The following is a 27,803-nucleotide window of genomic DNA, read 5'->3' on the forward strand; positions in this document are numbered from 1 at the left end:
AAAAAAATCAGCCAAATGAAGGATTAAAAGAGGATATTTGAATCTGTATGGCTAATCACTGCCACACTGATTATTTACTTCATGGAATAGAAGAATTGGAATGATCAAATACAGATATGCTTGCAGAGAGAAAACAATCAGTGGAATAGAGCCATGTAAGTTCTATTGAAGAACTGATCACATTGTACTTGTCACTAACCAGAGCAACTTCAATATATCAACACGTCAGACCCAGCTTACTTATACTATGTCATCCTTGTACTTAACTCATGCACCCCCCGATATTTATGGTCAGTCAATGAGCTGACAATGGCAAAAGGCAATGGCATTATATTCAGTTTTATATCAGCCAATTTCACCAAAGCTGCTTCTGACAAACGTTGCCACTGGTAGCTGTTTCTTCCTTGTACACATTAAGTAACTTTATTGCAACTGGTATTTAGTAAATTAGTAATCATTTTTATCAAGTTATGGACAAGAAAAGAAGAGAAGCATTCATGTCAATCATTATACAGTCCCAACTGTTGCATTCAATCAAAATCCACCAACTTTAGGCTATTACTTATCTCGGCTTCAGGGTGAAGATTAAGCTAACTGACAAGTTAATTCTGGAAAGAAACAACTGGCACGTTGCCATCTCTGAAATACTGTAACCAGAAAAGCCATCAAATGGTAGGTAAGCTAGATGAATATAATAGAAATAAGGTTTATTGATCTCGAGTTATTTTCTTAGCATTGTCCTCACATGTGATGTGATGCAGAAGCAGAATGTGAAAGACCATTATAAGCATCATATCAGTTTCTCTAAACAAAAAGTTTACCATAATTTTACATAAAAAATCTCTTTACCTTAAGTACCCTATTAAAAAAGGTAAGGTTACTTTTTACAAGAGGTTATTTTCAGGATTTGGACCCGTGATCTTTTGGTCACAAAGCAATAATTTTACCGTTGCGCCAAGACTCCCCTTCCTTAAGTACCATAAATAAGACTTCTATCCTATTCATTTTCTAAATTCAGATTTTATAAATAGGATTTTTGGAATGAGATCCATTCCAAACATTAAAATATTATTTAATTTGGGAGAGAGAAAAATAAAAAAAATAGATTAGATAATGAATACATAATACGAGAGAAAAATAAATTAAAAATTAAAAAAAGTATAAGAGAGAAAAAATAAAGATAATGAGAATTTTAGAATAGTTGATGTACTATGTAGTGAAAAATGATTATCAAAATTTAATAAAGTGAATGGTTTATCTTAAATTTTAGAGATATTATAGAGAAATTGATTTAATGCTCTAATTAGTGCAACAAAGTTTGTCATTGTTTTACCGCATCAATTATTATCATTCCTCATGCAAATGACTGAATTCTTTGTATCAACGAAAATTTCCTTCCTATCGGTTTCCTCAAGACGGATAGTTAGTTAGCGCATGATGATGTTGTCACTATGAGATCTGGAGGTTAAATCTCAGCTAGTAACGGATTGTTTACCCTCCCGTATGCATTATTCAAATGCCCAAAATTAATAATCTCCCATAATTTACCTCTTCCGTCTTTATCTGAACTGAATCACCTTTTACCATACTATAATTCCGTCTTTATCTGAACTGAATCACCTTTTACCATACTATAATGCTTGCTTTCTTTTATGATTATTGGAGAAGGAAGACGAAGTTTTGGAACGTAAAAGAACAATTATCTCAGTGAATTTGTACCGTAATTGATGCGTGAATCATAGCCCGCATTTTAGATAGATAAAATTCATTTGTTTGTGATACATTCAAACCTTAAATCCAAACCTCTCACAATCCCATCAAAAACGAAAAAAAAAATATGAAACAAAATAAAAACTCTGTCTGAAGCAGTCACAGAAATCTTTGCTCAGACAACAAACATCTTCAAATTTCTTACGTGGCATCATGAGCCGAAGTAGTTAATCCGTGGCTGTTGTGCAGCAGATCCAGTTGCCGAAGAGGGAAGACCTATGCTTTTGCTTCCCTTTTCCACTTGGTGTTGTGGGGATCTCATCGCACCGCGGCTTCCCGCCATCCCCCTCATTGTTGTTCAAATTGATGTCTATGTCTTCCTTCTTCTCAAATGTGTCCATAACTTGAGCTTCTTCCTTCATGAAGCTGAGAAGTGGCGTTTCCAGTTTCCTTGAATCACTTCTTTCCACTGCAATGTGGTCATTGCAAGTTTCCGACTCATCTTTGTTTGAATGTATCATCGCATTGACGACTTCTTGTTCTAAAGGATTTCCTTCAGATTGTTTGACACAAACCACCTGTGCTGCGTTACTGCTTAATGAACCATTTTGACTATTTGTATTTTCTATTGCAGGGATGTCAGAACCTTCTTCTAGATCTTCCTGCTTCATCAGTAAAGTTCCTTCACTTGTTATTTCTCGATACCGTTGAAGAATGAATGCTTCATGGACGTTACCTGTATCTGATTCAGATGTATGAACACTGCATCTTTGTTCTTCAGTGTATGTTTCAGTCTTAAACTCGACCGCAGGCTCATAATTCTTGGGACCATCTTCATTTTCCATCTTCTGCATTGATACAACTTCTTCTCTTGTTTCAATCTTGCTCGTCAGTAAGATCATCTGATTTTGAGTTTGTTCAAAAGTGAACTCTTCGTTGCTCCCAAATGTTTCAGGATTTATGCCATCATTATGTGTAGTTACATGAAGGCACTGCTCTTGTGCTCCAGTGTTTGACACTGCCACAGAATCCAAAACCTTTTCACCATTTTCGACTTGCACAACTGGTTTAACTTCCATACTGCTCACTGGTAAAACCGATTGACTTTGTCCAAAATCGGTAGTTTCCTCAATAACTTCTAGGACCTTGAAATCAATGTCAAGGCATTCACTATCAGAAATTTTGGAATTTGGAACACTTTGATCCAGAAGTTTTTCTGCAGCATTTTCCCATTCAAGATCCTTCAACAACTCAGGCAATCTGTTATCCGGCTGAATAACAATGAATTCAGTATCGGATCGTTCCACGTGAACTGAAGACTGTGGCATTGAAAAGTTTGGGAGCTCCAAGTAGATGTCTGGACATTCCCTAGCAAGACAAGTGGAAATCAGATGCCTTTCGATCGTTGTTTCAGAATCCTCTGCAGGTTTTCCCTGCTCTTCTGAACATTTCTGCAACCCTTGATCTTCCTGAGCAACATTAAGCCTCAGCTCATGTGGTTCGGATGGTGGCGACACAGATTGCACTTCTTTTTCTACTAAATTTAGCCTCGGCCCGACTTCCTTCTCTTCAAAGTTCATCATATCCCTACTTGCCATGCCAACTGAATCATGATCGACTATCGCTATCTCTTCCCTCATTACTGCATCAGAACTGAACAAAGACGATGGTAATTCAAATAAACTTTGCCCTTCTAATTTGATGTCCTGGACTGGTTGGCATTCCTTATTTTGTGATTCACTTTCATAGCTCATTTCCTTTTCTTCCATTCCATTTGAGACTGGAGTAGCTATCAGTTCACTTACTGACATAACATTGTCAGAGACGACTACTGAACTAAAATCAAACTCAAGTTGATTTTCTACCTCAGTCTCGGACATGTTCTCTATTTCTTGTTTTATTTGAGTAACCTGAATGCTGCATGTGCCTACTTCAAGATCATCAAGTGTCACTACTATGGATGCACCATTGTCAGTAGGCTCTATTTTGGATAGCTCTTCCGTTCCATTTTGATCATCTTCTCTATGCAGACACTCTTTCTCAGCATCAACCAGAGGAACAATTTCAATAGACTCTGTCAACAATGCTTTTTCCTCTTGCATTGTGCAATCGCTCATGTGGATTGAAGAATTATCTAGTTCATCAGCATTTTCATTAGATTTTAAAGCATCAGTGTTACTAGTCAGAATCTCTTCTCCGTCTGAGAAGATAAGATCTATCAATGGAGTTGAGTATTCTCCTTTCTTCTTTTCTTCTCCTATTAACCAAATGAAATCCTAAATAAGTTACCATGTACTCAGATACAAAAGCCTACTTTAAGTGCTTAATTATCTTGCAATGAATCAACTATTATCAGATGATACTTTTTGCAGCAAATTAACAGTAGTTGAATAAATAATAAGTAAAAATCTATTTTGCTATAGAACAATCAAATGGTACCTTTTAGTATCTGCTGCTTGTCATCAGATGGTGGAAGATCATGAAAATTGGATCCTATTTCCTCTTTCCCATTTCCATTGTAGCCATCTTCAACATTTGAGGTGGTATCAGCTTCAATCTCTTCACCTGAACATACAATCAAAATCTTTAAAATGACTCCAAGAAACCCACAAAAGTGCAGGAAGAAAAGCCAAACCTTGAATGCCAGTGACATTTTGGTTCCCCATCTCATTACTCATTCTGTCTAACAATTCATGCTCTGAAATTTAACAAGAATGGTGGTCAGAATTGCTAACTCTATGACTGCATAAGAATTAGAAAGAACTTTATATATACAATGATCACCCGTTTGCCGGTGGCCAAAAATTCCTCATGGCTCATCAATTTGTTGGTGACTGATTCAAGGCTTTTATAAAGCAAAACACTTTTCTTGCTCCTTTCTTTTGGCAAAAGGTAGACTGTCCATGTATTATTCTATCCTGTTAGCTTCTTTCTTTTCTAGTCTGAATTGCTAGCATTTCCAGCTTTGATCAGCATTGAAGCTGATCCCAAGGCAAGACATGATAGCTTCATAAACAAAACTTCCAACTGTGTTCTTCAAGCTTACTTGATGACAAATATACATATACAAGTAATTGGCTTAGAGTGTCTTAGAGACTTTTTAATTCTTAATACTGAGCTAATTATTGATGTTCCTGTGGGTGGAAGATTAACATGGAGTAGTTCAATAAAGTGGCCTCCTCCTCTTCTACTTTGCCTAAAACATTAGATGCCGCCATGATTACCTCCACCTTTCATCATTAAGCCATGTCTTGCTGAGGCTGTATATCTTGTGTTGTTGCTAACAAGATGTCATGATTTGCCATTGGAAGTGTACAACTTTGCGTTTGATACTACTACAAGCCTCCAGAGCGTAGCGCAGACGGTGGACGCATAATATCTCTGGCATAATGGCCAGGGGTCGATTCTCAGGAACTGACGGCCTGGGGTTTACCCCGCCATGCGCCTATGGCTTGTGTACCTGCATGAACCTCCCTCCGTATCCATGGGGCCGACACTAGGGGGCTGCTAAGGTAGCGGATCTACCTTTTTTTTTTTTTTTTGTAAAGACTACTACAAACACTTTGGGATTTTGGTTACTTTGGTTAGAAGAATGTGTTGTAAACTAAATTGCTTCTTTGTGGAACCAGCCTAACGTAGTGATCAACCCTTTAAGGGCTAGTCGGACCTTCGCCAACTCGATCGAGCACAACCGATGTGTTGGGCCAGACACAACTCATATGTTGGGTCTAGCATAGCCCACATGTTTGGTCAAGTATAACTCGCATGCAGGGCCTTGTATTGTTAATTAATTAAACATGATTAATTAATTACATCCCCATCACATATCTTCCTTGAAAAAAAATGGATTTTATTTTCCCTAAAAATTGCATTGTTGATTGTTGAAGGCATATATAACACGAAATTATGTTTTGTAGAAAATTTTCAGAAAAATAATTACAGAAAGTCAATTATAACTCCCTTTTGTTTGAAACCATATCACAATACTAATCACCCTTTGTCTATAATTTAAATATCATTAACAACAAGAATCCCAATCAGTATTGTACTATTCTTAAACAAAAAGAAAACAGAACAAAGACAAGGTAGGTGTTAATAATTAACAATAGAACAACTTATAATAGATGTTAACAAGGTTAATCACTTCTAAATATTCGTGGAATTAAAGGGAACTGATCATAAAAAAAAAAAGATTAAATGATTTCCATTTTTTAAATCCTTTGATGCCAGTCTATATCACTGGCACAAAATTAAACCACCAATTAGTAAAAAAAAAAGCACGCATCTTCCCTGATAAAATATGATGAAGCCACCATATATATATAATATATGATAAATAAAGCTTAAGTGAGTTTCTACAATAAATAAATATTTACCGACCATCTATGTGGTTTCCATATCTGGCAAGATCACATAAAATCTAATGATTAGCAGAAGAAATCAAGATCTTGTCATGCTTAATCTGGTGCTCCCATCAGCAGATGAAACTGCAACATGATCTGCTACTTAAATTTTCTCCATGTATCCATAATCTTTACAATTTGGATCATGAATAAGAAGATCAGATCAGATCATGCTGGCAGCTTCAGCTTCTTGTGGTGCACCATACTGATCAGAGACACACAGAGAGACAGAGAGAGGTGTTCAAGGAAGGTGTGGAGAAGAGTTAGAGGAGAAAGGCAGGCATATATAGAAGGAAGATGCATGAAACAACACCTGTCTCGGTGTTCTTTTATCCATTGGTTAATTAGAATTGTATATTTTTCCATTAAAAAAACCATAAACTGAAGAATAAGTATCTTTTGTAACACTTAAAATAGATAAAAATCAATAATAAGTAGTGGGCATACTAACTAATTAAAGTTTTTAAAGCATGTGATGGTCGAGACTCGAGAAGTATCCAGAGACAGAGAGGATAGTCGAGGGGGTAAACAGAGAGCACGCATGCTAGGGTTAGGGTTGAGGTCGACAGTCCAGTGGCCATCGATGAGCAGTATATATCATAGGCCATAGCATTAGGTTGCAGGCGGTAGGGGTGCAATGCATGCACAAGCCGTACGTGCATGCATGCCAATGCTTGGTGTGCAACAAAAAGCCCTGGCCTGCGATGTGATGGAGAAGAAATTAAGACCAACATTGAATAATCTTTACTGCCAACAAGTTAAGAATTACAGACAAATGAGAGAGTCCAATGGATTGTGTTCTTCGAGAGGGCTTCAGTTCGGCTGCCAGAGTTGGATTGCATGAGTTGTTCCCTCCAAGTACGAATTTTAAAGCTTTGGAGTGTAGTAGGGCTGGAAGTCTATTATAGATAGCTTATCTTGTTTTTCATCTGACATTTTCACCCTGCCCAAATATAAATAAAGTTATTTATAAAATTAGGCGAATATTTTACGGTAAATTAGAAAAAAATCCTCAATCACAATATTAAAGTTGCATGTAATCTCCATGTCCAAAAAACTTTGTTTCCATTTCCTACATTCAAAGTATTACTTGTTTCAACTCCCTCATGCAAATATTAATATCTAAATTGTCCCTCAGATTTTTTAGGTACAAAAAGTCCAAAATTAAGTACAAAAAATTCAAAAACGAGTATAATTCTTCTTAAAATCAGTACTTTATATTAAAAATTTAGTATATTTCTATCAAAATTGTCCTCTTATTTTTTAGGTATAAAAAGTCTAAAAATAAGTATAATTCTTGTTTAATTCAACACTTTACACTATAATCTAGTATTCTATACTAGGATCTAGTATATTTTCTATCGAAATTAACCCTTATATTTTTCGGTACAATAGTCTAAAAATGAGTATAATTCCTATTAAATTCAACACATTAAATTAAAATTGAGTATATTTTGAGATGAAAAAAGAAGCGTATTCAATTTGATAGAAAATATACTAGATTCTAATTTAAAATACTGAATTTAAGAGGATTTATACTGATTTTTAACTTTTTTACCTAAAAATATCATGGATAATTAGATAAATATGTCTGACTGGGGAGTGAAAACAAAGATTTTCATGGATGAGACTACATGCAAAAATTTATTTACCAACGAGGAATGCATGTAAATTTTCCCAATATTTTAATTTTTCAAAAAACTTCATTATTTAATCAATTCTTGTTCAATTTCATAGTGACTAGTCTTTTTTTTATTTGATCTAGAAAAAATAGGAAGAAAAAATGGCATGATTTCGACAATTTGACACAAAGTCGTTAATTATGGACAAATTTTCCACTCTGGTGATCAAGTGTTCGTCTTGGTCAAATTTGCATGAGGTCCTTGCTTACCTCATTTGAGCAAATTATTTCCAGTGCCGTAACTTTCAGCGTCTCAATTGATTCCAGCCTTCCTCTATAAACTCTCCATCTCTCCCCTGTTCAACACTGAAGCAAATCAGCAATGGCCGATCATGCCGAAATCCAGGTTCCGAGAGTGAAGCTGGGCGCCCAGGGCTTCGAGGTACGCCTACCCTTTCTTAATCATGCTTCATTTCTTTTCCGAGTTCTCCGATTTTCCATCGCCCGCCTCAAAGATCGCTCTTTTAGGTCTCCAAATTAGGGTTTGGTTGCATGGGTCTCACTGGGATTTATAACTCCCCTGTGAGCGATGAATCTGGCATCGCCGTCATTAAGCATGCTTTCGACCATGGAATCACCTTCTTCGACACCTCCAATGCCTACGGTCCTCGTACCAACGAGATCTTGCTCGGGAAGGTTTCACTTTTTTTTTTTTTTGTCACATCGCTCCGCTGCTTACCGATTGTAGAAGAGAAAATTGACGGTTTAATTGGGTTTTAGGCTTTGAAGCAATTGCCGCGAGAAAAGATTCAAGTAGCCACAAAGTTTGGGATTGTATCCCATGATCAGAGAGGTTTTGTGGTCAATGGCAAGCCTGAATATGTGCGGGCGTGCTGCGAGGAAAGTATCGGGAGGCTTGGGGTGGACTATATTGATCTTTACTACCAGCACCGAGTTGATAAGACTGTGCCTATAGAGGAGACTGTAAGGATTACTTGTGAAGATTTCTAAACTGTTTATTGGTGAGGATTGATAAATTTTGAGTTTAATTGGCAGATGGGAGAGCTTAAGAAGTTGGTGGAAGATGGCAAAGTGAAGTACATCGGTCTCTCAGAGGCTAGTCCAAGCACCATCAGGCGTGCTCATGCTGTGCATCCTATCACCGCACTGCAAATGGAATGGTCACTCTGGACTCGCGAAATCGAGCCAGAGATAGTCCCACTTTGCAGGTCTGATTTGGTGTCCATTTTGTTCATAGCAAGTGCGTATATATATATTCTCATTTTCATTGAAAACAGAATGGGTCGCTAGGCAATTCATTTGAAAGATTGAAATGAATAGAGAGGTGCCGTGAGTCCTAAAAATATATATCATAGCTGTGGAATGACATGAAGCAGTAAGTTACACACTAAGTTTGATAGGAATTCGTACTCATTTGAAGTAGATGATAAGGGATATCAATCAGTAATAAGGGTAACATTCCAATTTGTGTTTTGTACATTATCAGAGTCATTTCAACAGCATTTCATGTTGACAACTTATCATAGTGTGTCAATATTATGCATTTCCATAATGAAAACACCTTGCAATAGGAGAGACACTTCCACTATTTTTTCATATTGCTAACTTTTATCCGGAAAGAGCTAATACTCCATTTGCTAGTATGTTCTCCAATGTACACGCAGGGAACTTGGTATTGGAATAGTTCCTTACAGCCCTCTTGGTCGTGGGTTTTTTGCTGGCAGAGGAGTCACTGAAAATTTGCCTTCTGATTCACGTTTGGTATATAGACACTTTTCCATCTTGAATCTATCTTGAATATTTTGATGGAATGCATTTTGTGATTTTCCATGGCTGCTGGTTACTAATCATGAGTTTGGCTGTATCTATGTATTTGCAAGCACAATATCCCAAGATTTGCTGCTGAGAATCTAGAAAAGAACAAAATTTTGTACACGCGAGTAGAGAATCTGGCAAGAAAACACCACTGCACTCCTGTTCAACTAGCTCTGGCTTGGGTTCTCCATCAAGGAGACGATGTGGTTCCTATCCCAGGTATTTTTTTTTTGGAAAATCATGATAATGTATGCATCGTCTTACTATTGTTATTGGAATCCCTAGTGTTTTACTTAGTTTAGGGTTGATCGGTTTGTTAATAGAATGGACACTAACAATGGGAAATTTAATTAACTGAGGTTCAATGGATGGATGAAGATGTTGTGAACTTAATAGGTGAAAGCATGTGTTGTATTAACAAAGCGTGTAGTGTAAAGGTTAACACCTTTTGCTGTTAAAACTTCTTTAACTCATTTCCAATTGGAAATCTAACCTTCATAATTAGAAAATTGTGATTTCTAAAGTGTCATTCATCATCGTTCATTGGATATCATCAAGCTTTAATGGAATAGTTCAAGTTCTTAAACAGCTTTATCCTTTCATCTTGTGCAAAATTGAAATCTTTGCTATAAGACAGTCATTTACCTTCTATATTCCATCCAAAGCCAGTAGGGCACTCTCATGAATCTAGCAAATGAAAATAAATTCAGTTTCTCATGGATGCTGCTTAGTTACATATATCAAAATTGTGCCTTCAATTTTCAGGGACAACTAAGATAAAGAACTTGGACGCGAACATCGGGTCGTTGAAGGTGAAGCTGACTCCGGAGGATTTGAAAGAATTATCAGATGTAGTGAGCGAAGAAGAGGTTGCTGGTTATAGATCATACAGTCTGTCTGAGCCGTACAACTGGAAGTATTCTGATACACCTCCCTTGCAATTACATGCCAACCCATCCGCATAGACTGTTCTTACTATGTGTTATCTTTTCTTCCAACTCTGCGAGTTAAATAATTAATAGCAATAGACTTATTATCCAAGCAGTTTGACTAAAGAGCTTGTATGTTATATAGTCAAACTGTTATCCAAGCAGTTTGACTAAAGAGCTTGTATGTTATATAGTCAAACTGTTATCCAAGCAGTTTGACTAAAGAGCTTGTATGTTACATAGTCTTGGACTTGTAATGCTACTGAATGTTTACAAAGTATCCAGTGATTTTAACTATGTTTTCCCAAGAAAATTTTGTGCGATTTTCATGGTTGCATGATCATGCTCTTATTTGATTTTGATGTCACACGAGAGGCCCTCCCTTGAGGTACTCCGTGAAGGCCAGCGCCACTATTCCAAGCATGGCGAAGCGTCCGTTCCACAGCTCTGCGTCCGCCGTCATCACCCCTCCGGACTTGGACTGTGCGCTGACACCCTTGAGCAGCGGCACCAAGGAGGCCGCCGACAGCAAGGCGGCGGTGCCGGCGAACCACGGCAGCCCTCCGTTCATGAGCTGCGCCGCCAGGTCGTCCCCCCTCGCTAACTCCACCGCGATCGCCGACGCGAAGCCGATCATAGCCAGGCGGCCGTTGATCCTCTCTGGCCCCGGCCCACTGAACGCGAGGATGTCAAAGAAGCTTGTGCTTTCCTGCGTCGTACGTCCACGGAAGCAGGTTCGTTCATTAATTAATCTTAATTTACTGAGAGAATATACCTTATGTTATGGGTCCATTGTGTTTACCTTGGGCTTCGGAGTGGGGACGGTGACCGGCGGTTCCTGAGAACGTTGTTCCTCAGCTTGACACCTCACCGGCGACACACGCCCCACGCGCTTGGGCAACAACAGAGCATTAGAAGGCAGAGCTGCAGAGTAAATTCTGGAGCCTGCGAAGCATGACTGCAGCATCGCTGATGATGCGGCCATGGGAATCTCTGAGCTAGAAAGCAGTGATCAATGGAGTAGTTGCTGACAATCAATTGCGATGCTGTGGAAGGGAAATGCGGGTATTTATAGGAAGAGAAGAGGGAAGGTGAAGGGGCAGGTGAAGAGGTGGAGGAAGAAACGCCACGTCGAGTGGAGAGGCGGGGCCATGGGCTGGGCGTAACGTGCACGGCAGTTGTCTGTACATGCTGAGGACGCGGCGACGTGGACAGCGGAGACACCAGGAAGAGGTGGAGAACATTCGGGAAAGATCACGAATTCGAGGTTTGTGCAGTGGAGTTCGACGTGGGACACCTGCTTCCCATGAATCTTGGGCATGTAGCGGCAATTAACGAGGAAGAAGATTATAAGAGTGCGAATCAATTATCGAAGCAACAGCGAAGATCGAGCCCTGCTTTGTACAGCAACAGACGGACTTGTGCTCAAAGTCCTTTCACTCGACTCTTGTGTTGCTAATGTTCTTGGCTATTTTCCTGCTCTTTTCACGAAACAATTAGTAACAGTGCAATGGATGCATTACTGGTTAAATGAGTCCAGTCACACGTGCTTGCGAACGACTCGATCAAAGCTCGACTCTAAGTCCAGAGTTGACTGAATTTGAGCTGCTCATTTAATATTTGAGTTGATCTTGAACCTATTTAATACAGGCTCGATGACTCATTGAATCTCTTTAAGCTAGACTAATTTAATATTTTAATATTTAAAATAATTATTATTTTAAAATTAAATAATAAATTAAGGAGATGTCATTGTTACTAGAGTGGTTTATTAGATTTGCTAGAGATTGAAAATTCAAATCCTAACTTACTTATTTTGTTTTTTCATTTAAATTTACTGTTTCAATCCGAGCTCAAGTTGAAATTCACAAACTTACTCGAGCTCGAGTCGAACCTTTTTAATTTTCTCGAGCTCGAGCTGATTCATTTACACTTAAGATATTCATTTGCACTCCTAAGATGCATATCTTAGAAAAAAATCTCTTCTAATTTTTAATCACTTGTCAATTAACAATAAGTTATCGGTAATTTACTTTCCTTGATTTTTTTGATATATTTCTAACTTAAAAAATATGTTTAAGAAATAAAAACTCATTTATTTATTTTCTTCATTAATTATTATTAATTAATTCCCATGCAATTCGAGTGTCATCCGCGTGAGCATCCACTCATCTAGTCTCGTGACTCACGTCAACGACGACGCGGTCGGACAAACAATGACTCCGCCGAACAGAAAAGTTTCTTGCGTTTCCTTCCCTCCTACGTCGCAACCCAGACTAGCGCTTGGACTTGAAGCCGTCGGATTATTACTTGGGAAATTCTTGGCCGTCGAACTATTCGACGTCAAATAGGTAAACTCTCGGCCGAACTTTTAATCTCAGTAGGTTTTTTGAAATGCCCGTATGGTTTTAGATGAGTTGTTTTACCTTTTATAATTTTCAATGGAAAGCCGCGTTGATCCAAAAAGAAGAAAAGGGAGCTATTTTTATTTCCCTCCCCTCAACTCCTTCACAAACAACATACAAATTAAGGGGCATTTAGTTTAAGGGAATAGGAGTGAGGAATGGAAATAAAAATCATTAATTGTCGTTATTAATATTTGGATTATAGGAATAGAAATACAAATAAGAGAATGAATTTTTAAAATTGGGTAATGACTCATTCCCATGTACCTCCCTTTCAATGAGTCATTAACCTATTTTCATCAATTAAAATATTTCCTTATTTCAAAATATCCTTGACCTAAAATTAAAATTTTCTCCCTTAATATCAATATCAAAATATACATATATATATTTTTTTAATATCACTTTTCTCTCTTTGTTCTCTCTCGTCATATTTTATCTCTTATCATTTTATTAGACATTTTCTCTCTCCTATCTCCTTCCTCTTTTTTCTCATTACACTTTCTCTTTCATCATACTGTCTCTCTCATCATACTTTCTCTCTCCTCAATCTCTCCCATCAGATTTTTTTTTTTTTCAACACATTTTCGCTCTCATCACACTTTCTCTCTCCACAATTTTTCTTGTCACACTTCCTCCTTTTTTTCCTCAACACACATTCTCTTTCATCATACTATTTCTCTCCGCAATCTCTCCCATCACACTCACTGTTCTCTTTTTTTCTCATAATACTTTCTTTATCATCATACTTTCTCTCTCACCATACTTTCTCTCTCCTCAATCTCTCTCATCCCACTCGCTCTCCTCTTTTTTTTTTCGTTACATTTTCTCTCTCTTCATCCTCTCCCATCATATTTTCTCTCTTATCATTCTCTCTCCTATCACACTATTTTCTCATTTTCTCTTATCACACTTTCTCTCTCTTCATTCTTTCTCATCATACTTCCCCTCTCATTATTCTCTTTCATCATATTTTTCTCTCACATTCATCTTTCTCTCACATCTAGTTTTTTCTCTTATTTTCCTTTAAGGATAAAAAAAGAAATTTTGATTTATTCCGATAGAAAATATGTAACTAACCAAACATTATTTTTAAGAGTGATATCATGCTCATATCCATTCCCATTCCACAATATAATAATTCCCATTTCGATTTTTATTCCTAGGAAAAAATGAAACGCCCCTTTAATTCCCTTTATTTACCCTTCCCACACCTCCTTCAAACAGACGCTCACTTCTTCTTCTTTCAATTAAGGCCTGGCCGTTGTAGTAATTATCTGCTTCATTCTTCGATATCCCCTTTCCATCGGTGTTCGGAAATCCTAGAGTCAAATCTCGAGGCTTTGCTTCGTTTTCCGCTTTATCCCAAGCGAATTCGACCTCGATGTCGTCCAAGTATGCGAAAGGCGTGGATTTGGAGGCCGGCGGGCCGAGCGCGCTCTACCCCAACATGGCTGAGAGCCCGGTGCTCCGATGGGCGTTCATCAGGAAGCTTTACTTCATCCTCACCCTCCAGTTGGCGCTGACGGCCGCCATCGCCGCCGTGGTCGTCTTGGTTAAACCCATCCCCCACTTCTTCGTCTCCTCTATTGCCGGTTACGGGCTCTACATCTTCCTCTTGATCCTTCCGTTTATCAGTACGGACCTATCCTCTTCCTTAATTTCCTTCCATTCTTTTTTTTTGGTAAATGATCCTTTTCGTTGTTTGTTTGTTTGTTTTTTAAATCGAGTTTTGCATTTTGGGTTTTTGTTTACTGCAGTTTTATGCCCTCTGTATGCGTTTCGAGAACGGCACCCTATCAATCTTCTTCTTCTTGGATTGTTTACTGTGTCGATGAGCTTTGCCGTTGGGATGACTTGCGCATTCACAAGCGGTATCTTCTTGTCTCTTACTATTGCAATTTGCAAGAGATTAATATTTGACTCTATGATAAATCAAAATGCGTGATTTGGGCACATTTGGTGCTTTCATCTTTTGGGGATATATGAATTACATAACATTCCGATCATTGTATCATTGACAATTCTTTATACTGGAACTACTTCTTTGAGGGTAATAGATGACAAAATAAAGATTAAAGCTACTTCATGATCATGGGTAGTTTCATTGTCAATCGCCTTCCATGGCAATGACGATCTTTCTTATTTATATTTTGACTTTTGTTGCATTAATATTAAAATGACTGAATTTGACAGTAAGAATGTTTCTTTCTTTTTTAAAAAAAAATCATAATTTTCTTTGGCTCTTCCTCTGTAGCTGTCTGTATCTTTATCACTTGCAGTTGGAGTTGAAATTTCAGAGCTGTTAAATTTGTTTGAAGAGATTGTTCAAACTGCCCGCTTGGAGCTGTTTGCACACCGAGTGACTTCGTTTATAAGCAAAGTTTTGAAAAAGAGATATTCACGTAACTTGGTGGATAGTTGGAAAGCGACCATTTATTTTGATTGGAGTTAATCTCTCTCCCTAAGTCTTCCTTTTCATGACCAAATTCTGGGCATATCTGAAGGGCCTGTGCTATTCCAAACTTGTATTTTAATATACCACAACATATCTGCCATTCTGGATTATGAGTTGGAACCCTCTCTTGAATATATATGCATTGACGCCTAGTTTCAGCTTAAATTTGACTCTTTCTTGCACTTTTAGTATGCATATATTGCTCTGTGGATAGTTGTTAGAAGGAAACACCGAGGAACATTAGCATGTGTTAGTAGACCCTACAGCTTGAAACTTTGCTGATTAATTCATTATAACTTTTTTAGCCTTGTCCAGCTTTCTAGAATCCACCATATCTTTGTCTAGAGGAATACAAAACTTCATTAGTATTTTTTTTTTCCATTCCTCATCGAAGAATGCTTGATTTTAGACTGAGCCATATACTATTTCAAACAGGAAAAGTGATTTTGGAAGCTGCTGTTCTCACAGCAGTAGTGGTGGTTAGTCTCACTCTGTACACATTCTGGGCTGCTAGGAGGGGCCATGACTTCAACTTTCTTGGCCCGTTTCTTTTTGCTGCCGTCTTGGTTTTACTGGTTTTTGCTCTCATCCAGGTCATCCATCCCGACCTTATTTTTTAGCTTTTCTATTTAGCTACTGCTTCAATAGCTCATGGTGTATCATCTTTTTATCCAGATTCTATTTCCACTTGGAAAACTGTCTAAGATGATATACGGTGGACTGGCAGCATTGGTGTTTTCCGGCTACATCATATACGACACTGACAATCTGATCAAACGATTCACTTATGATCAATATATCTGGGCTGCCGTTTCACTGTATCTTGACGTTGTCAATTTGTTCCTTTCGTTACTCACTTTGTTCAGTGCTGCTGATAGTTGAAAATATATTAGCAATGTAACTTGATATATTTTCTCTATTTTTTTTCTCTCTTATATGTCCTCTTCAGTGTTTCAAGAACTTTGTATTGCTTCTATATTTTTATCTTTGTTGATCTAGACAACCAAATAATATATAAGATGTAATTCTACTACATTGTTTCTCGGTATTTTTTTTTTTTGCTCAACTCATTTGGCACTTTCTATGCTCTCTGCCATTTTCATAGCATAAACTAATATACAAATCAGGCGCATTATATAAATTACAAATTTATGTCATATTTAATTGCATCTCAAGTTGATCCTTTCAAACTTAAACAAATCAGCTGCATTATAAAATTACAAACTCATGTCATATTTTACTGCATCTTAAGTTTATCAGTTTAAACTTTTTGAAGTGTTGAAAAATATAATTTGAGAATTTAAATCTTGCTGCAAACTGTTTTATAAATTAATTTGCCATTTAAAAGACTCTAGTTGGGGTATAATTGGAGAAAATAAGATCTGGAGCATCTTTTCGTGAATTAATCTTTGACACCTCTAGTTTGGAAGAAAAAACCAAGGGAAAACAGAGATCTTAAACAACTTTCATGAGAAGAAATTGAAGGAGCAAGCAAATATAGGTGATATGGCGCATGACGGTAGGGCCCGACGGTCAGAAGTCAAGGAGATGTGGCGGTCAACAGATGGGGTAAGACCGCCAGATGCCGCTAGTCATATAATGCCAGGTCAGGACGCACAGATCAGGATACCAGATCTGTCGTATAAGGAACAATTGGGGGGATGCCTGAATTGTCCCTACCAGTTGGGTTTTCTTAACTTACTCTGTATATACCAGCCTGGTAATCCCAGCCGGAGGATCACAGGCCGGGACCTCTGACTAAGTCACCCATGACTGAATCACGGGGCACAATCAGGATAAGACCCGACATGCTCCAGCTCAATAGGTTTCCACAGTCTAGTACTCTAATATAGAGCTCTGGTATAACACTAGGCTCATAATCTTCACTTTTTAATTTTTCATTACTATCTTTACTATTTCACTTTGAGGATTCTATTTTATCCATTTATCATAATTGTTCTCTTTTCATAACAAATGGTCAATCAAGTTAACATTTTTATATCAAGTCTATTAATTTATCATCATAGGGTTCACAGATAAAAACTATAAGTATCAATAGGTAGATCATTAAAAGCATAGAGCATGATTGTTAGGATGTATACTAAAAGCCTAGCTTTTAGTATAAATATTTATTTAGAAATAAGAATCATATTGGTCAAGTGTCTACATTTATATATACCAAATATAGATGTTCAATTAATTTATATTGTAGATAACATAGTGTATGGTGTCACACACAGAAGATTGTGTTATCGGTTCTTTATAAATTATAAACAGTAGCTCACGACCAAAATGGAAAGGAACAAACCATTGGTAGGTCGTAGTGTAATTAGGTATTAGTTTATCTTAACTATATAATTACACTAGTACACTTAGAGTGTATTGAGTAGGACCATTAGAGGTTGTTTCTTTTATACTGACTTTATAAAGGAACAAAGACCTCAGTTATTATGGAAGTGTGTGCTCTTAATCCTAATATAATAACAAGCACATATATTTGATATTTATTTCTTTAATTTATCAATGAGTGAGATTTAGTTCGATAAATCAATAAGCCCGATAAGTTGGGAAATGATATCACTTATAGTGTGTGTTGTTGATTATAGAAGGAAACTGTGTCCTAGTGATCTAGGTTGATAATACCCCCAAGAGGAGCTCATAAGGATTGTTATGTTAAACCCTGCAGGTGGACCTAGTCCGACATGACGATAAGGTTGAGTGGTACTACTCTTGAACTATGATATTAATTAAGTGAGTTGTCAATAACTCATTTAATTAGTGGATATTCGACATCTTAAACATAGGGAGACTAACACACTCATAATAAGGAGTCCAAAATGTAATTTGGGATTGGTGCGGTAGTTCAATAATAGTTCTTTAGTGGAATGAATTATTATTGATGAAATTAAGTTATGTGTTCGGGGCGAACACGGGATGCTTAATTTCATCGGGAGACCAAAATCAATTCCTCCTCTCTGTCCCTATCGTAGCCTATTGTATATAGAGATTTATACCCACCACATACCCACCTTCTTACCCAACCTATAAGGGCCGGCCAAGCCAAGCTTGAAGCTCAAGCTTAGGGCCGGCCAAGCCTAAAGGTTAAGCCTTAAGGTGGCCGGCCACATCATATTAAAAAGGGATTTTTATTAAAATTATTTCTTATGTGGATATCATGTTTTTAAAAAAGAGTTTGAAATTTAAATCTTTCCTTTTATAGCTTTCTACAAGAGATTAAGAAAAGATTTGAAATCTTTCCTTATTTGTAGATTTAAAGGTAGATTTTAATTTTGAGGAAACTTTCATTTTTTAACCATGTTCATGATTTAAAAGAGAGTTTAAAAATTATATATTCTTTTTTATAAGTTTCTACAAAAGATTAAGAAAAGATTTGATATCTTTCCTTATTTGTAGATTGAAAAGTGATTTTAATTTTTAGAAATAACTTTTCTTTTTGGAAATCATCCACATGTTTAAAAGAAAGATTTTAATTTATAAAATTTCCTTTTTATAATCCACCATGAAGGAAAAAATTATTGGAAATTTTTTTATAAATTTTCGGAGATAAATTAGAAAATTTTAATTCTTGTGTTAATTAAAACTCTCCTTGTTTTGGAGATTAGTGGTCGGCCATTATTTTAATGAGAAGAAAATTGTTTTTTAATTAAAATAAATTTTCCTTTTCATGGCAAAAGAATTAAGGAAGTTTTTATTAAAATTTCCTTATTTGCCAAGACCAATGATTATAAAAGAGGGGGCAGAGGTGCCTTCATGACGAACAACTCTATTATTTTTCTTCCTCTCTTTTTTCTTCCTTGGTGGTGGCCGGCCATATTGGTTTTCTCTTCTTCATTTTCTTTCTTCTCCATTGGCCGAACCTCATCATCTCATGGAGCTTGAAGGTGGCCGGATTCTAGCTTGGAGAAGAAGGAGAGAAAGTAAGCATCCCTTGGAGCTTGGTGGTGGTGACCGGACCTCTACTTTGTTGGGGATCGGACGACCGACTTGAAGGGGGGTTGGATAGACGACACCCCCAAATACTCGCCTTCTACACTATTGTTAGTATACGCAGCGGAAATCTAATACTAACTACAAATATGAATACAAAGAAAGCTTAAGACAAGAATAAGAAATGCAAACCAAGCTAACACGTTGTTTAACGTGGTTTGGAGATTAGGGCTCCTACTCCACGGCTGTCCGTAAGGTGGACGATCCCGATCCTTCGGTGGATTACTCCCCGGAAAACTTCCGGCTAGCTTAAACCTCCTTGTGGGTGGAGAAACCTCACCACAACCCTCACAAGAGCTCCTTTGACGCTAGGGCACTGGTAGACTACTAATAGAGATTAACCACCTCTATTTCGTCAACTCAAACCAAGCTCCCAAGCTTTGGTTTTATAGGCCACGGGTTGGAAAAGCCCGCCTACAAGTCGACTGCTAAAACATGCAGTCGACTGTCCTCTGTGGAAATTCGACCGTTACATCCCAACGGCTCGATTCCACACATTCTGTTCGCTGCCAGTCGACTGCCCCAGTCGACTGCACCAGTCGACTGCTACAGTACTGCTACAGTAGCGCTACAGTAGTGCTACAGTGAAACCCTAAAACTAGGATTTTACTCCGAGTACAATCTCTCATGCACTCGTACCCTCACCCTTATGACTCATTTGACTCTTCCTTTGCAGCTTTGACCTCTTGCCTTCAAGCCTACTTCCTTTGGCTCTCGTCCCTCGGATGCATACAAGCCCGCGGCTCGTCCCCAATGTCATCCTTCGCGTATGCCTCGAAGTCGCTTCCCTCGGCTCTTGTCCTCGCTGCCTTGCCCACGGTCCCTCGGATGCTCCATCCTTCACCGGACCCGAAGCCATCAACCTGAGTCACATGTGTATCTTGCAAACCTGCACAACTCAAATACACATATCAAATACAAGGGTGAACCTAACTTAAACCCTTTGCCCAAACACTAAAACACATGGTCCCGCGGACCATCGGGATTGCTCCAACATACTTCTCTTGGAGATTTTGGTGGCTGAAACCTAGAAGGAAGAAGAAGGTGCTTAGTGGTTCTTATCTTGGAAGATCGTTGCCCACACAACGTTCGAGGTTAGAAGAGGAATACGGTAGAAGATCAAGAGGTTATTTGCTTACAAAGAAAGGTATAACTAGTAATTGTTATCTGCATCATACTAGTTTTCTTTGTATAGTTATTTTTGGAAATACCAAACACAAGAGGCATAAGATTCTAGAGTTTTCGAATTTGTTTTCGAGTTTATTTTTTTTTACTTTGTCGAATTTGTGATTCGATTGTTTTTTTTGGTTAACCTAGAGTTATTTAAGAAAATTAAATATTAACTTTCCTTAAAAGGCTTTGTCTAGGCGGTGGTGGTTGCTCCCATATCCAAGAAGGTCATGTGCCTCGCTATGCAGTCCTGGAAGCAAATTTTGGAAATTAATATTTAATGAATTAATAACATAGGTGGATTTGAATCAATAGTGTTAAGTTCCGTTTGCGATTCAAATCTAAACCATTAAGAACAAATAAGTTAAATTTGGAATCAATGATGTTAAGTTCCATCTGCGATTCCTAATTTAACTTCTAAAGAACACAATAGGTTATTTAAGGAAAGGTTCGACACTTGTACAAAATTTTTGTACAGTGGAGCTGGTACAATTTTTCTAGGACTAACCAACAGAAAGGTCAAGCAAGTTAAAAAGACATGTATCAACAGAAGAGTAATTCATAATATTTATTTAATTTTTAAAATAACCCTTCCCATATTAATCCATATGAACTCATATGTTAACAAGAAATAATATCAATTATTTGCCTTCCATGATTTTTATTATTTTAACTCATTTCGCTAATTGTAATATCATTTTAATTTCCTTTTGAAAACAATTATATGAATAAATATAATTTCAATAGTACTTTATTCATGCACAAGGATAAATATGAGTCAAAGATATATATATCCGCTTTATGTATAGCAAAATCTTCGAGTGTCGGCAGGTCACTGTGCTCCACTCGAGCTCGTGTCTACAAATATAATACAACATAACTCAAATAGTCAAAATACTATCTAATAAGAATCATGACATGAACACCTAAATTTTTATCTACAACTCAAAGTCGAAGGATCATTTTGATCTAGCTTTCTCGTACCACTTCACATTCCTAAAAGACACCTTCATTATTATCTAATTATTTACCCATCCTAACCACAATTCGATTAGCATAAAGTATATAAAATATACCTTCTATGGATTACTGTGGTTGCTGGAAAAAGAAGGCAGCAATTAGGGTTGTTTTCCCTTTGTCGTTGGCCGTCTTAGCTAGCTCCGGCAAGCTCCGGCGGTGCTGTCAAAAAAAGGACTACAGCTAGGGTTGTTGTTGGAGAAAACGAAAGGTAACTATGGCAGTTAGGGAAGGTTGAACAACAAAGAAGGCTGCTGGGATAGTGAAGGGGCAAGGAAAAACCTTTTCCCTTTTTCACTAGTTATCTGGGTGAGCTCCGGCGAAGGCCATAGCTAGCTCCAGTGGCTGTTGTGCTTGGCTACAAAAGAGGGCAGCAATCAGGACTTTGTTTTCCCCTCTTTCCTAGTGGTTCGGCGAGCTCTTGGACACTCCGAGGAGCTCCGACGATTTTGCCGAGAAGCAGGACAGCAAGGAAGGAGAAGCTTGTTGCTTGTTGCGGTTGGAGAAGAGAAAAGGAAAGAAGGGGGTTGCAAGCTTGGAGAAGAAGAACTCGGAGAGCTTTGTTGTTCGTCGCTGCTGGAGAAGAGAAAGAAGAGGAGAAGAAAAAGGAAGAATGGGGAGAAGAAGAAAGGAGAAAAAGAAAAGGAATGGATGCACGTGGATGGGCATGGGGGTGGCAGTGAGACCTTTAGATGTTTTTTTTTTCACACTTAACACGCATGGTCATATAAAAAAGGAGGTCCTCTCCCTTACACAGGTATATTTTTTCGCACAATCGTACTTGTCTTCTACTTTTCTTTTTTCTTAGTACATTGTTCTTTTATGGAAAAAGTATCTGATTTGAGCCTCGGAGGACCTACTCCGGGCATTGTTTCATTGGTTTTTATAACGTTCCGTGTGCTTGTCTGAGTGTGCGCAGAGCTCTAGTCATCTGCTCAGTTATCGTTGTCCGTCAGCACTACGTGGGAGTCCGTTCTTGTAGACATATACGAGAAGGATATCACATTCGCCTCTCCATCAACACCAGCGACAACTCATCCGGCCTTCATCTGACTCAGATTCCAGACAGAATCAAAACGAATCAAACTTTTAACATTAATCAATTTGAGTGATTATTTCAATTTAACTGACATTTTAATCACTCATACTTCCAAGAAGATTTGCTATTAAAATAATCATATGTTTCTTTCTTTCTTTCTTTCTTCTTCTACTAAATCATTCTATCTCTTATCTCCATTAGAGTTCCGAAACCCTAGCGTTTAATCTTGAGGCTTTTCTTCCTTCCCCATTTTATCCCCAAGTAAATTCGATCACGACTTGGCCCAAGTAGGGGTGAGCAGGCAATCCGTCAAACCGACCAACCCGCTTATACCGATCCGAACCGAACCGAAAAAAAATGATCTGCCGGATATAGGGTCGGATGTAGGGTCCTAATATTACATTATCTGATCTAGTAGGGCCGGATAGTTTTTTATTCCAATAACCGAACCAACCCGATCTGATCACCCCTACTTGTAGCAACTAATGTTGATAAGTTGTTACACGTTGTAGCAACTATTGCCGATAAGCTGCTATACGTTATAATAGTTATTTCCGATTAGCTGCTATAATGTGTAATGAGTAATGTCTATTATCATTTTAAAAATTTTTATTTTTTTTGTTATATTTATATTTATATTTTATATTTCATTGGATATAGGGTCGGATATCCAAATAACTGATAACCCGTCGGATATCTGAAACATAAGAACCGCCGAATATAGGGTCGGATGTAGGTCCCGATTTTACATTATCTGATCTAGTAGGGCCGGATAATTTTTTACCCTAATAACCGAACCAACCCGATCCATGATTACCCCTAGGCCCAAGTATGCGAAAGGCGTGGGGGTTTGGAGGCCTCATGCTAGTAAATTGCTAAAGTTTCATCTTGTATTGTATGCTGCGATGCAGTGTTACCACAACATTATAAGATTTTAGTTTAATGAGATATCCACAAATATAATAATTCTATGTAAAATTAATTAGCATGTTTTACAAAAATTATTTTAAAATATTTACAACCTCCTTAGTATTCCAAACTCATTTCAATCAATATGTTACCATCTTTAATGCCATGGTATAAATTGACTGCTATTGTTGTTACAGACGTTGGAAAGACTATCATCCGGGAATAAAATGGTTTAATGGCCTGCCTTGAGGGTTATGACTCAAGTCGTCAGTATTTTTTGTTATTCACAAACAATAAAAAACTACCGAGGATGAAACAGAAATTAAACCTAAAATTCTATTTATCAAACTGTATTTTTTTTTTAACGATTTTCCAATTCAAATTCTGGAATAAATATTTCAGAGTCGTTAAATTTGTTTGAGTCCATTTAATACTAATTCGATGACTCGTTAAGTTTAATCCGACTAATTCAATATTCTAATATTTAAAATAAATATTATTTTAAAATTAAATAATAAATTGAGGACTTGTTTATGATTAAAATGTTTTATTCAATTTGCCCGAGATTAAAAATTCCAATCTAAGTTGTGTATTTTGTTTTTTCATTTAAATTTACTGTTTTGAGTTGAGCTCAAACTCAAATTCATAAACTCACTCGAACTCGAATGGAGCCTTTTTAATTTTCTCATGCTAGAGCCGTTCTAAATTCAAGCTCAGTTTAATTCATTTGCTCATTTGCACTCCTAAGATTTATGTCTTAGAAAAAAAAATCTTTTTTAATTTTTAATCACTTATCGATTAACTATAAGTTACTAGTAATCTATTTTCCTTTATATCTTACTATTTTATTAAAAATCTTCTCCCTTTACTAACTAACTTTGGTGAAGTTTAAAATATATTTATGTTAATATCATTTTTTCTATTCATACTAACAATTATTCTTAACCCTAAACCCTAAATCCTAAACCCTAAACCCACAAGAGAAACAATCAGTGATTTAGAGTTTGATACTCAGCTACAGCATATTATTATGAATTTTTCTCATCATTAATTTTTTCTGATTTTTTATATAAAAAAATATAGTTATCTTTAGTTCTATATATTAGAATTGATAATATTATGATCAAAGAAGTTTTTATAAATATTTTAGCCCGATGATGTTAAAAAATATACTTTTCTTAATTTTTTTTTACCAAGACAAGTATGATATTAAATTAAAATAATTTTTTACATAGAGAAGCTTGTTATAGTAGTTTATAAGGGTGACATTAGAAAATCCAAATAATTCAAATTTTTAAAGATCCAAATAATTTATATATTATTATATTACACACGCAACGTGTGTTCGTGATCACACTAGTAATTAGTAAAATATTTTGACATATTTTTAACTTAAATAAATATGTTTAAGAAAAAAATGCTCATTTATTTATTTTTTCATTAATTATTATTAATTAATTCCCGTACAATTCTATCTAGTCACGTCAACGACGACACGGTCGGACAAACAATGACTCCGTCGAACAGAAAAGTAAAGTTTCTTGCGTTTCCTTCCCTCCTACATCTCAACCCAGACTATCGCTTGGACTTGAAACCGTCGGATTATTAATCGGGAAGTTCTTGGCCGTCGAACCATTCGACGTCAAACAGGTAAACACTTGGCCGAACTTTTAATCTCAGTAGGTTTTTTGAAATGCCCGTATGGTTTTACATGAGTTGTTTTTTACCTTTTAAAATTTTAATGGAAAGCCGCGTTGATCCAAAAGAAGAAAGGGAGCTATTTTTAGTTCCCTCCCCTCAACTCCTTCACAAACAAGACAAAAATTAGTTCCCTTTATTTACCCTTCCCACACCTCCTTCAAACAGACGCTCACTTCTTCTTCTTCTTTCAATTCAGGCCCCCGGCCGTTGGAGTAATTATCTGCTTCTTTCTTCGATATCTCCCTTTCCATCGGAGTTCGGAAATCCTAGCGTCAAATCTCGAGGTTTTTCTTCGGTTTCCGCTTTATCTCAAGCGAATTCGACCTCGATGTCGCCCGAGTATGCGAAAGGCGTGGATTTGGAGGCCGGCGGGCCGAGCGCGCTCTACCCCAACATGGCTGAGAGCCCGGCGCTCCGATGGGCGTTCATCAGGAAGATTTACTCCATCCTCACCCTCCAGTTGGCGCTGACGGTCGCCATCGCCGCCGTGGTCGTCTTGGTTAAACCCATCCCCCACTTATTCGTCTCCTCTATTGCCGGTCGGGTGCTCTACATCTTCCTCTTGATCCTTCCGTTTATCAGTACGGACTTATCCTCTTCCTTAATTTCCTTCCATTCTTTTTTTGGTTAAAGATCCTTTTTGTTGTTTGTTTGCTTTTTTTTTTAATTGAGTTTTGCATTTTGGGTTGTTGTATACTGCAGTTTTATGCCCTCTGTATGCGTTTCGAGAACGGCACCCTGTCAATCTTCTTCTTCTTGGATTGTTTACTGTGTCGATGAGCTTTGCCGTTGGGATGAGTTGTGCATTCACAAGCGGTATCTTCTTGTCTCTTACTATTGCAATTTGCAAGAGATTAATATTGGACTCTCTGATAAATCAAAATACATGATTTGGGCACATTTGGTGTTTTCCTTTTTTTGGGATATATGAATTACATAACATTCCGATCGTTGTATCATTGACAATTCTTTATACTGGAACTACTTCTTTGAGGGTAAAAGATGACAAAATAAAGATTGAAGCTACTTCATGATAATCATGGGTAGTTACTAGTTTCATTGTCAATCACCTTCCATGGCAATGATGATCTTTCTTATATATATTTTGTTGCATTAATATTAAAATGACTGAATTTGACAGTAAGAATGTTTCTTTCTTTCTTTTTAAACAAAAAATCATAATTTTCTTTGGCTCTTCCTCTCTAGCTGTATCTTTATCACTTGCAGTTGGAGTTGAAATTTCAGAGTTGTTAAATTTGTTTGAAGAGATTGTTCAAACTGCCCACTTGGAGCTGCTTGCACACCGAGTGACTTCGTTTATAAGCAAAGTTTAGAAAAAGAGATATTCACGTAACTTGGTGGATAGTATTTTGATTGGAGTTAATCTCTTTCTCCCTAAGTCTTCCTTTTCATGACCAAATTCTGGGCATATCTGAAGGTCCTGTGCTATTCCAAACTTGTATTTTAATATACCACAACATATTTGCCATTCTGGATTATGAGTTGGAACCCTCTCTTGAATATATATGCATTGACGCCTAGTTTCAGCTTAAAGTTGACTCTTTCTTGCACTTTTAGTATGCATATATTGCTCTGTGGATAGTTGTTAGAAGGAAACACAGAGGAACATTAGCATGTGTTAGTAGACCCTACAGCTTGAAACTTTGCTGATTAATTCATTATATTTTTTTTAGCCTTGTCCAGCTTTCTAGAATCCACCATATCTTTGTTTAGAGGAATACAAAACTTCATTAGTATTTTTTTTTCCATTCCTCATCGAAGAATACTTGATTTGAGACTGAGCCATATACTCTTTCAAACAGGAAAAGTGATTTTGGAAGCTGCTATTCTCACAGCAGTAGTGGTGGTTAGTCTCACTCTGTACACATTCTGGGCTGCTAAGAGGGGCCATGATTTCAACTTTCTTGGCCCGTTTCTTTTTTCTGCCGGCTTGGTTTTACTGGGTTTTGCTCTCATTCAGGTCATCCATCCCAAACCTTATTTTTTAGCTTTTCTATTTAGCTTAATGAATAATGCTTCAATAGCTCATGGCGCATCGCATCTTTATATCCAGATTCTATTTCCACTTGGAAAACTGTCTAAGATGATATACGGTGGACTGGGAGCATTGGTGTTTTCTGGCTACATCATATACGACACTGACAATTTGATCAAACGATTCACTTATGATCAATATGTCTGGGCTTCCGTTTCACTGTATCTTGATACTGTGAATTTGTTCCTTTCGTTACTCACTTTGTTCAGGGCTGCTGATAGTTGAAAATTATTAGCAATGTAACTTGATATATTTTCTCTGTTTTTTTTTTTTGTTCTTGTATGTCCTCTTCAGTGTTTCAAGTACTTTGTATTGTTTCTATATTTTTATCTTTGTTGATCTAGACAACCGAATAATCTATAAGATGTAATTCTACTACATTGTTTTTGCTTAACTCATTTGGCATATTCTATGCTCTCTGTAATTTTCATAGCATAAATTAATATATAAATCAGCTGCATTATATAAATTACAAATTTATGTCATATTTAATTGCATCTCAAGTTGATCCTTTCAAGCTTAAACAAATCAGCTGCATTAT

General features: G+C 37.0%; 5 protein-coding genes and 1 long non-coding RNA gene across 8 annotated transcripts; 3 read left to right on the forward strand and 3 right to left on the reverse strand.

Annotated features, from left to right (window-relative positions):
- Positions 1-1,724: 1,724 nt before the first annotated feature.
- Positions 1,725-5,165, reverse strand: LOC122014704. 2 transcript variants are annotated; one of them, XM_042571088.1, is made up of 4 exons: positions 4,495-5,165; positions 4,346-4,408; positions 4,150-4,275; positions 1,725-3,967 (listed from the first exon to the last, which is right to left on the reverse strand). In XM_042571088.1, the coding sequence occupies exons 2-4, from the start codon at positions 4,386-4,388 to the stop codon at positions 1,938-1,940; spliced, it is 2,199 nt and encodes a 732-aa protein (XP_042427022.1). In that variant the 5' UTR covers positions 4,389-4,408; positions 4,495-5,165; the 3' UTR covers positions 1,725-1,937. The 2 variants fall into 2 exon arrangements, with proteins under 2 accessions (XP_042427022.1, XP_042427012.1); XM_042571078.1 differs by having other exon boundaries at positions 4,486-5,165.
- Positions 5,166-8,014: 2,849 nt separating this feature from the next.
- LOC122014714 (probable aldo-keto reductase 1) lies at positions 8,015-10,796 on the forward strand. Its single transcript, XM_042571100.1, has 7 exons — positions 8,015-8,176; positions 8,263-8,430; positions 8,515-8,718; positions 8,791-8,963; positions 9,420-9,516; positions 9,636-9,789; positions 10,336-10,796. Exons 1-7 carry the CDS (start codon positions 8,117-8,119, stop codon positions 10,533-10,535), a joined length of 1,056 nt encoding a protein of 351 aa, XP_042427034.1. The 5' UTR covers positions 8,015-8,116; the 3' UTR covers positions 10,536-10,796.
- Positions 10,616-11,549, reverse strand: LOC122014724 (early light-induced protein 1, chloroplastic-like). Its single transcript, XM_042571111.1, has 2 exons — positions 11,302-11,549; positions 10,616-11,208 (listed from the first exon to the last, which is right to left on the reverse strand). Exons 1-2 carry the CDS (start codon positions 11,482-11,484, stop codon positions 10,864-10,866), a joined length of 528 nt encoding a protein of 175 aa, XP_042427045.1. The 5' UTR covers positions 11,485-11,549; the 3' UTR covers positions 10,616-10,863.
- A 2,586-nt stretch (positions 11,550-14,135) lies between these two features.
- Positions 14,136-16,395, forward strand: LOC122014731 (protein LIFEGUARD 2-like). Its single transcript, XM_042571123.1, has 4 exons — positions 14,136-14,541; positions 14,665-14,778; positions 15,798-15,955; positions 16,038-16,395. Exons 1-4 carry the CDS (start codon positions 14,289-14,291, stop codon positions 16,242-16,244), a joined length of 732 nt encoding a protein of 243 aa, XP_042427057.1. The 5' UTR covers positions 14,136-14,288; the 3' UTR covers positions 16,245-16,395.
- Positions 16,396-21,265: 4,870 nt separating this feature from the next.
- On the reverse strand, positions 21,266-22,210 carry LOC122014746. 2 transcript variants are annotated; one of them, XR_006120759.1, is made up of 3 exons: positions 21,840-22,210; positions 21,617-21,719; positions 21,266-21,398 (listed from the first exon to the last, which is right to left on the reverse strand). It is a non-coding gene; the product is annotated as an uncharacterized LOC122014746 (long non-coding RNA). The 2 variants fall into 2 exon arrangements; XR_006120755.1 differs by having other exon boundaries at positions 21,266-21,719.
- Positions 22,211-25,386: 3,176 nt separating this feature from the next.
- On the forward strand, positions 25,387-27,602 carry LOC122014737 (protein LIFEGUARD 2-like). The gene is made up of 4 exons (XM_042571136.1): positions 25,387-25,787; positions 25,909-26,022; positions 27,030-27,187; positions 27,281-27,602. The coding sequence occupies exons 1-4, from the start codon at positions 25,535-25,537 to the stop codon at positions 27,485-27,487; spliced, it is 732 nt and encodes a 243-aa protein (XP_042427070.1). The 5' UTR covers positions 25,387-25,534; the 3' UTR covers positions 27,488-27,602.
- Positions 27,603-27,803: the final 201 nt, after the last annotated feature.

Source organism: Zingiber officinale, chromosome 1A (genome assembly GCF_018446385.1).
Source record: "Zingiber officinale cultivar Zhangliang chromosome 1A, Zo_v1.1, whole genome shotgun sequence".
In the NCBI taxonomy this organism is placed as follows: Eukaryota; Viridiplantae; Streptophyta; class Magnoliopsida; order Zingiberales; family Zingiberaceae; genus Zingiber; species Zingiber officinale.

Bases quoted from the DNA above. Each gene is read 5' to 3' on its own strand.
- LOC122014704 (XM_042571088.1), bottom strand. From the start codon at position 4,388: ATGAGTAATGAGATGGGGAACCAAAATGTCACTGGCATTCAAG. The intron at 4,276-4,345 runs GTTTGGCTTTTC...TTGTATGTTCAG, and splicing joins AAATGTCACTGGCATTCAAG to GTGAAGAGATTGAAGCTGAT. The intron at 3,968-4,149 runs GTACCATTTGAT...TTTGGTTAATAG, and splicing joins CAAGCAGCAGATACTAAAAG to GAGAAGAAAAGAAGAAAGGA.
- LOC122014731 (XM_042571123.1), top strand. From the start codon at position 14,289: ATGTCGTCCAAGTATGCGAAAGGCGTGGATTTGGAGGCCGGCGGGCCG. The intron at 14,779-15,797 runs GTATCTTCTTGT...TATTTCAAACAG, and splicing joins GACTTGCGCATTCACAAGCG to GAAAAGTGATTTTGGAAGCT. The intron at 15,956-16,037 runs GTCATCCATCCC...CTTTTTATCCAG, and splicing joins TGGTTTTTGCTCTCATCCAG to ATTCTATTTCCACTTGGAAA.
- LOC122014724 (XM_042571111.1), bottom strand. From the start codon at position 11,484: ATGGCCGCATCATCAGCGATGCTGCAGTCATGCTTCGCAGGCTCCAGA. The intron at 11,209-11,301 runs GTAAACACAATG...CGTACGACGCAG, and splicing joins TCCCCACTCCGAAGCCCAAG to GAAAGCACAAGCTTCTTTGA.
- LOC122014714 (XM_042571100.1), top strand. From the start codon at position 8,117: ATGGCCGATCATGCCGAAATCCAGGTTCCGAGAGTGAAGCTGGGCGCC. The intron at 8,964-9,419 runs GTCTGATTTGGT...ATGTACACGCAG, and splicing joins GAGATAGTCCCACTTTGCAG to GGAACTTGGTATTGGAATAG. The intron at 9,517-9,635 runs GTATATAGACAC...TGTATTTGCAAG, and splicing joins TGCCTTCTGATTCACGTTTG to CACAATATCCCAAGATTTGC.
- LOC122014737 (XM_042571136.1), top strand. From the start codon at position 25,535: ATGTCGCCCGAGTATGCGAAAGGCGTGGATTTGGAGGCCGGCGGGCCG. The intron at 26,023-27,029 runs GTATCTTCTTGT...TCTTTCAAACAG, and splicing joins GAGTTGTGCATTCACAAGCG to GAAAAGTGATTTTGGAAGCT. The intron at 27,188-27,280 runs GTCATCCATCCC...CTTTATATCCAG, and splicing joins TGGGTTTTGCTCTCATTCAG to ATTCTATTTCCACTTGGAAA.